At 41.4% G+C, this 13,116-nt stretch overlaps 3 protein-coding genes across 3 annotated transcripts; all 3 read left to right on the forward strand.

The window, feature by feature from the left end:
* The first annotated feature begins 889 nt into the window (after positions 1-889).
* On the forward strand, positions 890-6,246 carry LOC145707740 (uncharacterized). The gene is given in 11 exon segments (XM_081785312.1): positions 890-1,103; positions 1,190-1,339; positions 1,414-1,693; positions 3,903-4,070; positions 4,485-4,687; positions 4,733-4,810; positions 4,861-4,935; positions 5,038-5,155; positions 5,158-5,229; positions 5,658-5,878; positions 5,977-6,246. Coding segments are annotated over 10 exon segments (1,596 nt in total). The 5' UTR covers positions 890-1,103; positions 1,190-1,210; the 3' UTR covers positions 6,229-6,246.
* Positions 6,247-7,520: 1,274 nt separating this feature from the next.
* LOC145709413 (uncharacterized) lies at positions 7,521-8,640 on the forward strand. The gene is made up of 2 exons (XM_081787094.1): positions 7,521-8,112; positions 8,159-8,640. The coding sequence occupies exons 1-2, from the start codon at positions 7,581-7,583 to the stop codon at positions 8,638-8,640; spliced, it is 1,014 nt and encodes a 337-aa protein (XP_081643220.1). The 5' UTR covers positions 7,521-7,580.
* Positions 8,641-9,502: 862 nt separating this feature from the next.
* Positions 9,503-10,158, forward strand: LOC145710240 (uncharacterized). The gene is made up of 2 exons (XM_081787958.1): positions 9,503-9,866; positions 9,921-10,158. The coding sequence occupies exons 1-2, from the start codon at positions 9,516-9,518 to the stop codon at positions 10,068-10,070; spliced, it is 501 nt and encodes a 166-aa protein (XP_081644084.1). The 5' UTR covers positions 9,503-9,515; the 3' UTR covers positions 10,071-10,158.
* The last annotated feature ends 2,958 nt before the right edge of the window (positions 10,159-13,116 follow it).

Genomic DNA, 13,116 nt, shown 5'->3' on the forward strand with positions numbered 1-13,116 from the left:
AAATCCGAAATTTAGCTCATTTTTTTTGAAGAAAAACTGGGGGGCGGGCGGCCACGGTACAAAAGTGAAATTTGTACCGCGGGTACAAATTTTGTACCGCGGGTACAAATTTTGTACCGCCGGTACAAAAAATGATGATTTTTTTGACAATAAAAAACGATTTTTACCCAAAATAATGCTCATTTTTGGACAGAACTCTACCTTAGCTATACCAATAAGGAGTTTCCTCCAATTCTAGCGCGAAGCGCACACTTTTTCTCGGATTTTATTTTTAGCTTGTACCGGCGGTACAAAAATTTTTGTACCGGCGGTACAAATTTGTAACGGCGGTACAAATTTGTACCGTGGCCGCCCTACACCCGAAAAACTCCCTTTTTTCCATCATCAATACTTCCATCATCCTTTTTTTTATCGAAGAAATTCTTCAAAAGCTGCTGAAAACAGAAAAAAATGATGAAAAATCCGGGCTTGGGACTTATTTTCGACTGGTCGTCTAATTCCACGCCGCTACAAACAGCTGTCTTTCGGATAAACTCCGTTGCTAGAATCGCAGCGAAGAAGAACCCCCTTCTTAGCAAAAATGATCCAACAAAAATGACGATGAAGGAAATTAATTAAAACGTTGATTGGAAAGAAGATAGAGCAAGAAATGGCGATGTTTCTTACGGTGGATTTTCAGGGAGAAGGGTCTTATGTGTATAGCACAAGAAGGCTCTTCTTTTGGTCGGCTCGGTTGGTGTGGTTTGGTGCTGTATCTGGGCGGCGAGGCTCGCTTACCGGGAACACTGCCGCGCGCTCGCGCTGGTGCTAGAACGAGCGCGGCGCTGCTGAGCCCACCCCGCCGTGACCATACCCGCCCGTCGCAGCCGCTAAACCCTAAAGTCCGACAAGTAGTCCTTTACGTAAGAAGCAAACAGCAGCTTCTTGAATTTTTATCTTCACCCTTTTTTTTATACAACTCAAAAAGCAAAAAGCAAACTCAAAGTGAGTCTAAGAGAATCCTTTTACCGAAGAAGCGCTAACAGATAACCGACCCTACTAAATCAAAACAGCTGCTACCTGAATTAAATTAAATTCTTGTGCCACCAAAAGTCGATCGAACAGTAAGTTTTATCAGAGATTGCTTTTTTTGATTATAGAAGAGAAAAAAAAAGAGTCGGAAGAGATTTGGCCTAACAACTTGAACTAGGAACAGACGAAGCAAGACAGGATGAATTACAACAATTGGATAGGCGGTATGCCGGATCCGAGCTTTCTCGACACAGATTCCATCCACCTCGATGATCTGTTCATCCAAAGCCAAGCTCTCAAGATCGAAGCTGGAACTAGCAAATCAAAGGTACCAAAGCAGTTTTTTTTCCTCTCGGAAACCCATGCTTGCGCAAATCGCCAAAACCATCATTTTTTTCTCAGGATGACGACAGTGGCATTTCCACGGGTTTAAACTCCGATGCCGGAGCCAGCTCGCCCGAGTCCGCCACTTTCCCCGACACAACTCCTCTCCTTTCGATCAAGCAAGAAGCCACTGAAAGTTTACAAATGGGGATGCCTCTGCCCGCCCTTTCCTCGCCCGAAACATCTGGCCAGCTTTCCGACAGCTACTACAGCAACCATTCCAGCTCGCCGGAAGCCGAACGCACTGGATCCAAGAAAACAGCGTACAACGAAAAGTGGGGCGTCAAAGTACTCAAAGGTAAAGCCAGATCAAATTATTCAATTTTTCGAATAGAAAAATAGAAAGAAAGAAAGAATGCTGATTTAGACAGCTCAACCGTTCGGTTGTCGCGCTCTGAAATTTTAATGGCGAGAATCAAAATTGACGTCAGCTCAGTTAATTTTTAAAAGCGCTACTTTTTTTTAACTTACTAATTTTCAAAAAGGGCTGGGAATTTTTACGATATTTGGAATTTCTATTTCTGCTATTATTTCCGTTATTTGTGTGTTTTGGTTTTCCCTGGTGACCCGGTTGTTCATGTCCGAACGTCAAACATACAGTCAGCTACAGTCAGGCTTAGTGAGCTGCTCAGCCAACCGTTCCTCCGCCCCCCTTGACTTTGGTAATTAACAAAAACAGGATTTTTCCCTCGTTTCAGTTTCGCACCGTCAGGTTCGAGGTCAAACCCGGGATTTGTCAATCAGAGTGATTTTGGTTTAGCAAAGCACCTGGCTTCTTTTAGCGCCTCTTCCTGACCATGACCACTCGCACTGTTTTTGCTATTTTGGCGCTAGTTTTTCGCTATTGTGGAAAAACCATGCTGAAAATGTCTAATCACGCGCCCTCTTTGTTTTTGTTGATTAGGTCAATTTTCCCTCGGTCAAGTTTTTTTTCTTCTTTTTCGAAGAAATTCAATTGCCTTTCGTTTTTTTCGCTTCACGTTCAGAGCAGGGTTAAGGCTCTCGTTCCAAATATGGTGTAATGCGATAACAAGTGATGTCATGGCGCTGGGCCAAGACTGATAGCGGTCCAGCTCAGCAGGGGATGTAATTTACAACCCCCCGCGCGGTAGCAGCTCTTTCTTCCTTTTTTCTTAGAGCTACCCTTAATTTTAAACGGGTAACTTATGTAACCGAAATTTAAGGGGCTACCTATCCTTATTGATCATTTCATGATTTCTGCAAATTTAAAGAGGGAGAGCCTTAATGTTCTCTTAAAAAAGGGCAATTTTTAGCGCGAAAATTAACGAGGTGCATCCCCTTAATTAATCTCAAAATCCGTATAGATATAGTAAAATAGCTCGTATTCTTCTTTCTGTGAAGAGGTAATCTTCAGACTAAATTTCCCCATCCATAGCGTTTCCGATTTGAAGATAGTATGAATTCTGAATAATGGAATTATTCATCCGTTCGATCATCTTCTTCGTTTAATTTATATATTAACAAATTCTTTACGAAAGCATTTTTTCCCACGAGCTCGGCCCTCCTCCTCCCCGCTTCTTTTCTTCTTAGACGAGTCTCCCGCTCGGGAGCCGCTGCGGGAGACGCTTGCGAGTGTGGTGATAAGCGCTTGCGCCATGCAGGAGCAGCGGCGGATGGTGGAGACGCCTTCGCGCGCGCTAAAAGAGGGCTACTAGCCTCAGTTTTACTTAGACACGTTTGGCGCAACGTGGCGCCGCTGCTCTCTGAAGGGAACCTCGCTGCCACCACCGTCTTCGCGGAAATTTGAGTGATTGCGAAATTCCAACAACAAAAATATCGCGAAAAACAGTTCAAACATTTTTTCGTGACACTAACACAATACAACAAGAATTTTTTCTTTAAAAATCGGAGCCATAAAGATCGATTTGCGGCTATATTTTTAAAGAAGCCGCTGTGCGGCTTTTTATTTGAGCTGTTCAGAACCTGACTCAGGTTTTCAAGGCGAGGATGAGATATTCTATTTTTCGGCTGAAAAAATCTGTTGAACAAAATTAGTAATAGAATTGAATGAAATTAGGATTTAAATCTGGATGAGCCTAAAATTAAGGATTATTTTATTCATGAGACCGGGAAGGATTAATCCACAGTATGAAATAAAAATGCTTTTTGTTCCGTTTTACGGTTTCTTGAATATTCTCACTTCATACCTATAATTACTCCTCTCGGCGGATAAAAATCGACAAATTTTGACTTTGATTATCAAAAATTTTCGCCGAGTTTGTGTTCTAAGAAAAGGGTTGTATCGCTCGGGCGGCTTCCTGGAACCTTCTTGCGATTTCTTCAATTAAGCACGGAGGTGTTGCTCTCGCGCGCCCCCTGAGCACTCACCACACTTGGATGAGATAACTGGACTCATTTGAATGACAATTACTCGCCTCAGCCCCCAAATCTCGGCTTCTTTCTTTGGCCCAAAATAACTTAAGGACCTAACTTTCTTTTCTTTCTCAAATATTTTCATAAAACATAAATCTTACATAATCTTTCAGCCTGGGCAATTGAAAATGGAGAGCAGTCAGACTTCGAAAACCTGCCGCCAGATGAGCTCAACAACATCCTCGCCAAGTTCTGGTCAGAGGTCAGAAAGTCAAACGGCGATTACTACGGAAGAAACTCGCTTTTCAACCTTCGAGCCATGATCAACAAGCATCTCAAAGGTAACAGAAAAGAACAAGAATCGATGAGCAGTTTGAATGCCAATTTCGGCGATTTCAAGGGGAGGTGTCTGGAACCGACAAAAATTTCGACAAATTTTGTGTGGAAATTGTCAACCAATCAGAAGCCTAGATTCGGTCCATCGGCCAATCAGAAGCCGAGTAGCCGCCCACGCAAATTTTGTCAAAATTCTTTTGTCGGTTCTAGACACTATCCCGATTTTAGCCGTTTTTCATCGAAACAGTCTTTATTGTAGTGAAACCCTTATTTTGTATCATCAAATGAATCTTTCATCAACTGTCTTTTCTGAATTTTGAAGGTCAAAATTTCAAATTCAAACGAAATTTTTGACAAAATTCTTCACCAAAAATCTTCTTTCTTTGAGTTCGATCGTTTCTTAACTTGTTTCTTTTCAGGAAAGCCATACTGTGTCCCCTTCGACATCGTGACTGACGAGCGATTCCGAACTTCAAACGAGCGACTGGAGAAGCAACTCAAGCTCTTGAAGGGCATCGGCCGAACAATCACGCACAAGCAACCGATCAGCATTGGCGATCTTCGAAGAATGTACGACTCAGGCGTCCTCGGCACGTCTAATCCTCTTTCCCTCCTCAGAAAGGTAACAAATCCCCCTCACTATCCCGCTAACTTCTTCCTTTTCCAGGTCTGGTTCGAAATCACACTTCATTTCTGCCACAAAGGATCAGAAAGCCAAGAAAAACTTCTCAAATCTTCATTCGAGGTAAAGCCGAAAAATCCAACTTACAGTCAACTAACTGTTGTTTTTTGTAGATTTACAGAGATGCATCTGGAAGAGCATACGTTTCTCGAGGGCGACCGCATCAGAATCGGGGCGAAATTGACGACGTAAGTTTTTAAACCCTGACTCAGGATTTCAATACAGGTTGCTAAGCCTTTCGTAGCTCTGAATTGATATGTTTTGATGGATTCTAACAGATTTCTTTCTAGGTTCGAATGTACGAGACTGGAGGCGATCTCTGTCCAGTAAAGTCTTACCAACTTTACCTGATGAAATTGCACCCACTCCAGCCGCGTCTCTTCCAACAGCCCCGACGCAAGGCGACCCCGACTCGCCCATGTGGTACGGCAAGGCGCCGATCGGAGAGAAGGCTCTGCAGCAAATGATGGCCAATATTTCTGGTTTCTACCCGCTCACAAAACTCACAAAACACATCATTCCATACGACATCGTGGGAGACTCCAGAGATCCCTGCGATGTGGTATTTCGTCTAGATAGGAGGCCCGGGGACCAGTGTAGCCACTCCTCGTTGTTTTCGCTCTTTGGGAAAATCGCAAGCGTTTCTGTGCGCTTGGTGGCGGTGTCCGAGTTTTGGAAAAGCGTGAACTGACACCGACCAAGGCCGGACACCACCACCTCCACAGAAAACCAGCTGCTGGGGCACAATTTCCACAACAGCTTGATTCTCCCGAGCGTTCACTTTCACTGCCTCCGCCCGGGCTTACTTGAGACGATGCTTTTGTCGAAAAATATTTTGAGATTTCACGAATTCATTTCATTTCATTTTTTGACGGCGAAACTTAAACTTTTTTGTTTAACACTTTTTTAGCCGCCGCCAAGTTGTCGAAGCGATACACCAACCACTGCGTTCGCACCACCGCGCTGGAGCAGTTTTCGACGAGCAGACGAGTTCGACCCGCCCAGAGCAGCTCGGTCGGCAGCTCACCGAATAGTAGTCCTAAGATTAGCTCCCCAGAACAGTCGCCTAACTCGCGAACGAGTCCTACTGTCAGTCAAAGCCCACAGATGTCGCCAAGACAATCTCTTCAGGTAAAAACATCAGCACTTTCATTTTCGATTTTGCAAGTGAAAACCACTTTTTTGCGCCTAAAAATTGAGCTACAGTGAAACTAACATCAAAATTCTAGCTGAAGGCGGCGCAACAAGCCGCCCAGTACCAGCAGTCTCTCCAAGCCTACGCTCAGAACCAGATCATGGAGCACAGTTTGAATCAAATGAAGCAGAACATCTCGCAGTTGAACTCGTTCCTGGCGCCGCAGTCCGCTTCCTCGCACTCGATCAACCCGCTGAGCTCGATTGGCTCCGATCCTCTCTACGACGCGCCACCAGCCACGCCGGTCTACCACGCTGACGACGAGGCCGCTCCCTCTCCCACGTGAGCGCGAATCACGGTGGCATGAACTCGCCGACGAACGTCTCCTTCGACAGCGGCGCCAGCTCGCCCAACAGCCGCGCTTCTTCCGAGCACCGCGACTCGATCTGCAAAATCTCCTCCGAAGACCTTTTGAACTTCCAGGCTTCGGCCGAGGCGCAGGCCTTGATGCTCCAGTCGCTCAACAGCCTCCAGCCCCAGGACATCCAGGAGCGCATCCAAGCAATGGGCTCCCTCTTCGGCCTCGACTCCGACCCATTCGCCATCAATTTGAAGCACATCTCGTCGCTCAGCGGACTCGGCTCCGGCTCCCCCGTCTCTTGCTGAAAACGGCGATTTGAAACGTTCTCCTCCTTGATTTCAGAATCGAAGTCGAAATCAAAAACCAAAAAACAACCATCCTTATCACCTTTCTACTCTTCATTCACAGTGTTATAGGTTCACTCCTTTCCGAATCTAAAATTCTAATTCTAATTCTAAAATTCGCAGCCAATTTTTTCTTCTTACCAATTTCAACTCTAAAAATAACGACTACACAAATTTTGAAATTTAAAATTTCCGAATTCTGAAAACCCCTAAAAGTGCCTTTTTTCTTTATTTTTTTTTTCTATTTAAAAATGTTTCTGAAAGTTCGTTCAAAAAAGCTAGAATCTCCGAGTTTTAGCGATTTATTTATTATTTCCCCTTTTATTTTATTTTCATCCTTTTTTGTTTTTGATATTTTTGCGACCCTAATTCTACTATTTAACGTATGTAACTATGATTTTTTCTTGTAAATAGCCACAACTGCCGCCTTTTGAACCCAAAAGTAGGCCGCGATTTGGAACAGAAAAATGCCAAAAAAGAACCGAAAATCGGGCATAATTTCGCGCGTTCCAAATGCCTACCGAAAGGGTGTTTCTGCGACCCTAGCCTAAACCAAACCTAAAAAAGAAAAACGCGTATAACGTAAGAGTTAAACACAAAGAGTCGAGTTTTCGCGAAAGTACAAAAAGTACAATTCTGAATCGATTATAAAAACAACAACAACTACTGTACAAACTGTAAAGACAACCAAATAAAATACTTTTATAGACTATTCACTGTTATTTTTGATTGACAAAAAATGCTAAAATATGTTTCTTATTTCAAGAAAAATTGACATAAAGTCCTCAATCGGTCTTCAGTTGAGCTTAAGGGATCCCCTCCCGATTTGAAAAATGCCATCGAGAGCTTTTCTGTGATAAAAAATGCTGAAATACGACTTTTTAACTACTTTTTTTAACGATGCAGCGCACGGATTCTCATCTGACCCGGCAACACATTATTCAGAAGAGTTAGCTCTCAGAAAACTTTGTAAGAAAATATAACTTTTCGAAAATGCCGAAGGTAACGGGGCATCCAGAAGAATTGACAAAAGAGGTCATTAAGAACTGGCTTGACGGTTTTCATATGCTTTTGAAGAGAAAAACAACGAGGGACGATTTGGACAGACTTATCTTGTCCGTCGAGAGAATGGAGATTGAAGATGTTTATGGTGGTAAATGGAAAGAGGTTACTTTTGAGGATGGAGAAGGCAAAATTGATTTCCCTCCAGAAAAGTGGACTGTCACTAAATTTCAAAAGAAAATTCTTGAGCGAAATCCAGATTTAAAAGGAAAAAAACTTGAGCGATCGAAGTTAAAAAGAGAAGAGGGAGAATGGATTCTTGATCCGACTTTGGAGGAGAAAAAAATAAAAGCTGGCGGAGAAGCAATTATCTTAAACGAAACTTTTGGGAAGTTGGATGTCGCCATTCGAGTCCAATGTTTCGATCCGGCCCTTTTTACGAAGGAGTTTCCAGAAGCTTCGAATAATGAGCGATTAATTAAGAACTCGGATGAGCTCCATTTTAAAATTCATCTTTCAGGAGGTAATTTAATTAATTGAACTTCGAAGCTAGAAAAATAAAAATTCAGACTGCGAAGTTGCAGAAAACAAATATGGAAACGACAGTGCGATCCCGTTTCATAAAAATGTCATAAAGAATTTCTCAAATATTGAGATTTTCTTGAAGGAAGATATAGAGAAACAGGACTGTCTTGGCTGGATAACAGTCATGGAGAAATGTGATGGTGATTTGAGAACACGGCTAAGAGGAAACAGTTTGAAAATAGAAGAGAGAAAAGAAATAGCAAAAGGAGTCATGGAGGGATTAAACTATTTGGAAGACGTAGGGATCCGACATCTTGATGCGAAACCGGAGAATGTTCTCCTAAAAAAGGGAGACTCTGGTATTGTACCCGTGTGGACAGATTTCGGCATCATCGAAGTAGACTCAAAAAGCGAGAAATTTCGACAAATGGGTTATACAAGGAGAGGCGACAAATTTAGTTTGGCCCAATACATTGGTTGGTTTAATTTTCATATCATGAAAAAAATAATCCTCCGATTTTTTTAGGGGCAGGTACACCGGCTTTTACGCAAATTCATCAGTTGGTCAGTAGAGCCAGTGGTAGCGGAACACCTGAGTTTCCAGTGCACATTTGGACCCTTTGTGACTGGAAAACCGCCTGGAGTCTTTTGTTTATGCCAATTGAAACGGAGGAAAAAAGATTAGAAATCGAAAAAGAGCTCAAGGTACTATATTTCGATAAAAAAGCGAAGAATTGACTTGTATAATATCTTTAATCTTATTATTTTAGTCTGGCACGGCGGAATGGTTCTTCTCAGAAAACCCGTCAATCGAAGAAATCAATAGCGTTTCAGAAATAATTTCCTTGAAAGACACTTCATTTGATTACGCTCTCGATTCAGATCTAACGACATCGAAAGACGTCGCGTATTGGAAGGCTCAATACACGAAGCAAATGAACAAAGACTTTGATAATCTGACGCAGAATATTGTCGACCAAAAAGACACGAATCTTTGTGTCCCAATTTCAGTCAGTACTCTTCTCAGATGGGCACTCAAAAATGACTTGGGTATAGACGATGATACAATGGAAGAATCTTTTACTATAGAAAGAGTTTTGACAGCAATCACAATGATTGTTTATCCCCGCAGCTTGGCCGGATTGACTCTCAATCCCAAAAAAGGAGAGCAGTCTTTTCAACACAATGAAATCGAAACGCTTCTCAAAAGACTCAAGTTCAAAACTTATTTTCATCCAACTGGCTGGGACATGATCGACGAATTAAAGCGATCACGAGCTGATTTCGATTTTGAACAAGGTAAGGTCACATTATCACTCGTTTTCCAGAACTTTTCATTGATAAGTGCCACTTCACCAATATTTTAACTTTATCCGTCCGCTGACAGTCACCGGCGCTTTTATGAGGCCCAACGGAACTGTCTTGATACACCAAATGCTGCTCGACCGAGTTGAAAACTATAAATACGTTCTCCAAAATACTCTCATCAAGAAGTCTGGATCTAAAAATTTCAAAAATCAAATCGAAATTCCACTCGACCAACCATACTACGCTTCTTTCGAAATGATGGAAGATTCCTATGCTTTGTACAAGGACTTTGTTTTTTGTGCTGATAACGGCATGGTCCTAGGAAGATTAGTAAATGAAAACTTCAGCATGAAGAGTGGAACATGGTATCTTCTTCCTCAAGCTTATTCAATCACTTTGAGTTACAAGCCTGCGATAGCAACTGCAATCGAAAATTTAAAAGCGGTAAAATTTAATATCAATAATAATGAGAAATTACTCTTTAATTTTGCGATTTAGAAGGGGTTTGAAAAAGGAAAAGTAATATACGCTGCTACAGTCTACAATGGTGATGAAGAAAGAGCGCTGAGATACTTACGTACCGGTCGCTCGAAGTACCTGAAAGAAGAAAAGTATTTTTCAAATACGAATTCAATTCATTTCAACTGATTTCTTTAACGAAAAAACTGACTATTTTAACACCCCTCGGGGGTATTTTATGAAAAAAAAAACATTAACAAAAACTTACAGAATATTTAACCCGTTGAATTTTACTTGAGGAATTTGCCTGTTAAAATGTTAAAATAAATTACTAAAATATGATAATGACTATTCATTTGAAAAAGTTCTCTTGTGATTTATTGGTTTGAATCGTTAAATGACATCTGGAGATAAATGAGTTCGTTTATTGCAGGCTTAACGTTTTCGGAACAGAAATTCCATCATCAGAGCAAGTTGCTTGTATGAAAAATTTGACGATCTTTGAAATTTTTCAAAAATTAGGGTTGAAGTGGGGGTGTCTCCTGACCAAAAAATCTCGAAAACCGAGTTTTTTTTTCTTCGTCAAATATAATTTATAAATAGTTTAGACTCTAAACTTTAGACCTTTAAAAATTAACCGGCGATCAAAAAATTAAGGGTAACTTTGATAAATTTTTTTTTCTTATTGATTAAAAATATTCGATTTTCGTCAAAATCGATATTTTTAGCAATTTTTTCATGGAAATTTCTACAAAAATTACAAAGACTAGGATTTTTTTAAGAATAATTAGTCAAAAATAATTTTAAAACAATGCCTAGTGCGATCAACCCGTTGAGCTCGATTGGCTCCGATCCTCTCTACGACGCTCCACCAGCAACGCCGGTCTACCACGCTGACGACGAGGCCGCTCCCCTCTCCCACGTGAGCGCTAACCACGGCGGCATGAACTCGCCGACGAACGTCTCCTTCGACAGCGGCGCCAGCTCGCCCAACAGCCGCGCTTCTTCGGAGCACCGCGACTCGATCTGCAAAATCTCCTCCGAAGACCTTTTGAACTTCCAGGCTTCGGCCGAGGCGCAGGCCTTGATGCTCCAGTCGCTCAACAGCCTCCAGCCCCAGGACATCCAGGAGCGCATCCAAGCAATGGGCTCCCTCTTCGGCCTCGACTCCGACCCATTCGCCATCAATTTGAAGCACATCTCGTCGCTTAGCGGACTCGGCTCCGGCTCCCCCGTCTCTTGCTGAAAACGGCGTTCTCCTCCTTGATTTCAGAATCGAAGTCGAAATCAAAAACCAAAAAGCAACCATCCTTATCACCTTTCTACTCTTCATTCACAGTGTTATAGGTTCACTCCTTTCCGAATCTAAAATTCTAATTCTAAAAATTCGCAGCCAATTTTTTCTTCTTACCAATTTCAACTCTAAAAATAACGACTACACAAATTTTGAAATTTAAAATTTCCCTAAAAATCCCTAAAAGTGCCTTTTTTCCTTATTTTTTTTCTATTTAAAAATGTTTCTGAAAGTTCGTTCAAAAAGCTAGAATCTCCGAGTTTTAGCGATTTATTTATTATTTCCCCTTTTATTTTATTTTCATCCTTTTTTGTTTTTGATATTTTTGCGACCCTAATTCTACTATTTAACGTATGTAACTATGATTTTTTCTTGTAAATAGCCACAACTGCCGCCTTTTGAACCCAAAAGTAGGCCGCGATTTGGAACAGAAAAATGCCAAAAAAGAACCGAAAATCGGGCATAATTTCGCGCGTTCCAAATGCCTACCGGAAGGGTGTTTCTGCGACCCTAGCCTAAACCAAACCTAAAAAAGAAAAACGCGTATAACGTAAGAGTTAATCACAAAGAGTCGAGTTTTCGCGAAAGTACAAAAAGTACAATTCTGAATCGATTATAAAAACAACAACAACTACTGTACAAACTGTAAAGACAACCAAATAAAATACTTTTATAGACCATTCACTGTTATTTTTGATAGACGAAAAATGCTAAAATATGTTTCTTATTTGAAGAAAAAGTGACATAAAGTCCTCAATCAGTCTCCCGTTGAGCTTAAGGGATCCCCTCCCGATTTGAAAAATCAATGAGGAGGTTACTTTCTATGTATATTTTTTTCTCAGCAAACATTAAGGATTATTGCTTTGATACAGTTTCAATCATTTTTACAGTCGTCGCCAGTTTCGGAAGTGCATTCTGGGTCGCCTTCGATAATATTGTCGAGCTTCATTTTTTTCATCAAATCGTTGAAATTCGACGGATTGAAGTCGGCTTTTATTATCTCCAGATCCGCGAAGCCGTCCGATGCTGATTTCGGCGGGAGATCTTTCTTCAATTCTAAAAGACAAAAAAAATAAAACAAATTATCTTGTCTCTCTTTTTACCGCGGAGCTTATCCTTATTTTCCTTCTTTTTAATTTGATCCAGCGTATCGAGGACGATTTTCGGCGTTTCTTCCCGCAACAGTGGCTGATAATCGGTGTAAAAGTGGCATAAATCGTGACTGTAGCTGAAGTGATCGGCCAGAGTCAATTTCAAATTCCCGCAGCTGAAGTCAGTCACTGTCAAATTTCCGTCAGAGATCTTGAGAGGATCTTCGTACTAGAATCGAATGATAAGAGAGAAGCGACCCGCAGTTTACGAGATGACACCCTTATTTCTTTTAATAATCTTCAATTTCTCAGCAAATCTGATTTCAGAAATAAGATTATGACATTCGCCTACTTTTCAAAACAAACAAAAATAAGGGTATCACTGAGATAAAGCCTCAATCTTCAATCTTAAAATATAAAATAAGGATTTCATTATGCTATGTAGTAGTTTTACACTTATATAAAAACAAAAATTCTCTCTTGTTAAAGCGCCAAGCTGAAATACAAATCCGTCCGCGTGAAATATTCACCCGCGCGCACGAACGCTCTCGCCGCCGCGACGAGTACACTCACCGCCACTACAGCGCAAGTCACTCTACCCAGCACAGACTGCTAATTCAACTCAAACTACAAGTTACTCATCTCCATCTACACATAGCCCGCCAAAGAATACTTTTTATTCACCCTTACTTACAACTCGTTCGCGTGAACTAAAGCTCTATTCACGCGAACACAAGCACTATATAAGTAACCTGCTTCTGCCTTACACAACACACAACACGACACACTTTTATAAACTTCTAAAAACACCAATACACTTTTTATCAAGCTCACACCAACCGCCTTGTAG

Source organism: Oikopleura dioica, chromosome XSR, assembly GCF_907165135.1.
Source record: "Oikopleura dioica chromosome XSR, OKI2018_I68_1.0, whole genome shotgun sequence".
NCBI classification, from domain to species: Eukaryota; Metazoa; Chordata; class Appendicularia; order Copelata; family Oikopleuridae; genus Oikopleura; species Oikopleura dioica.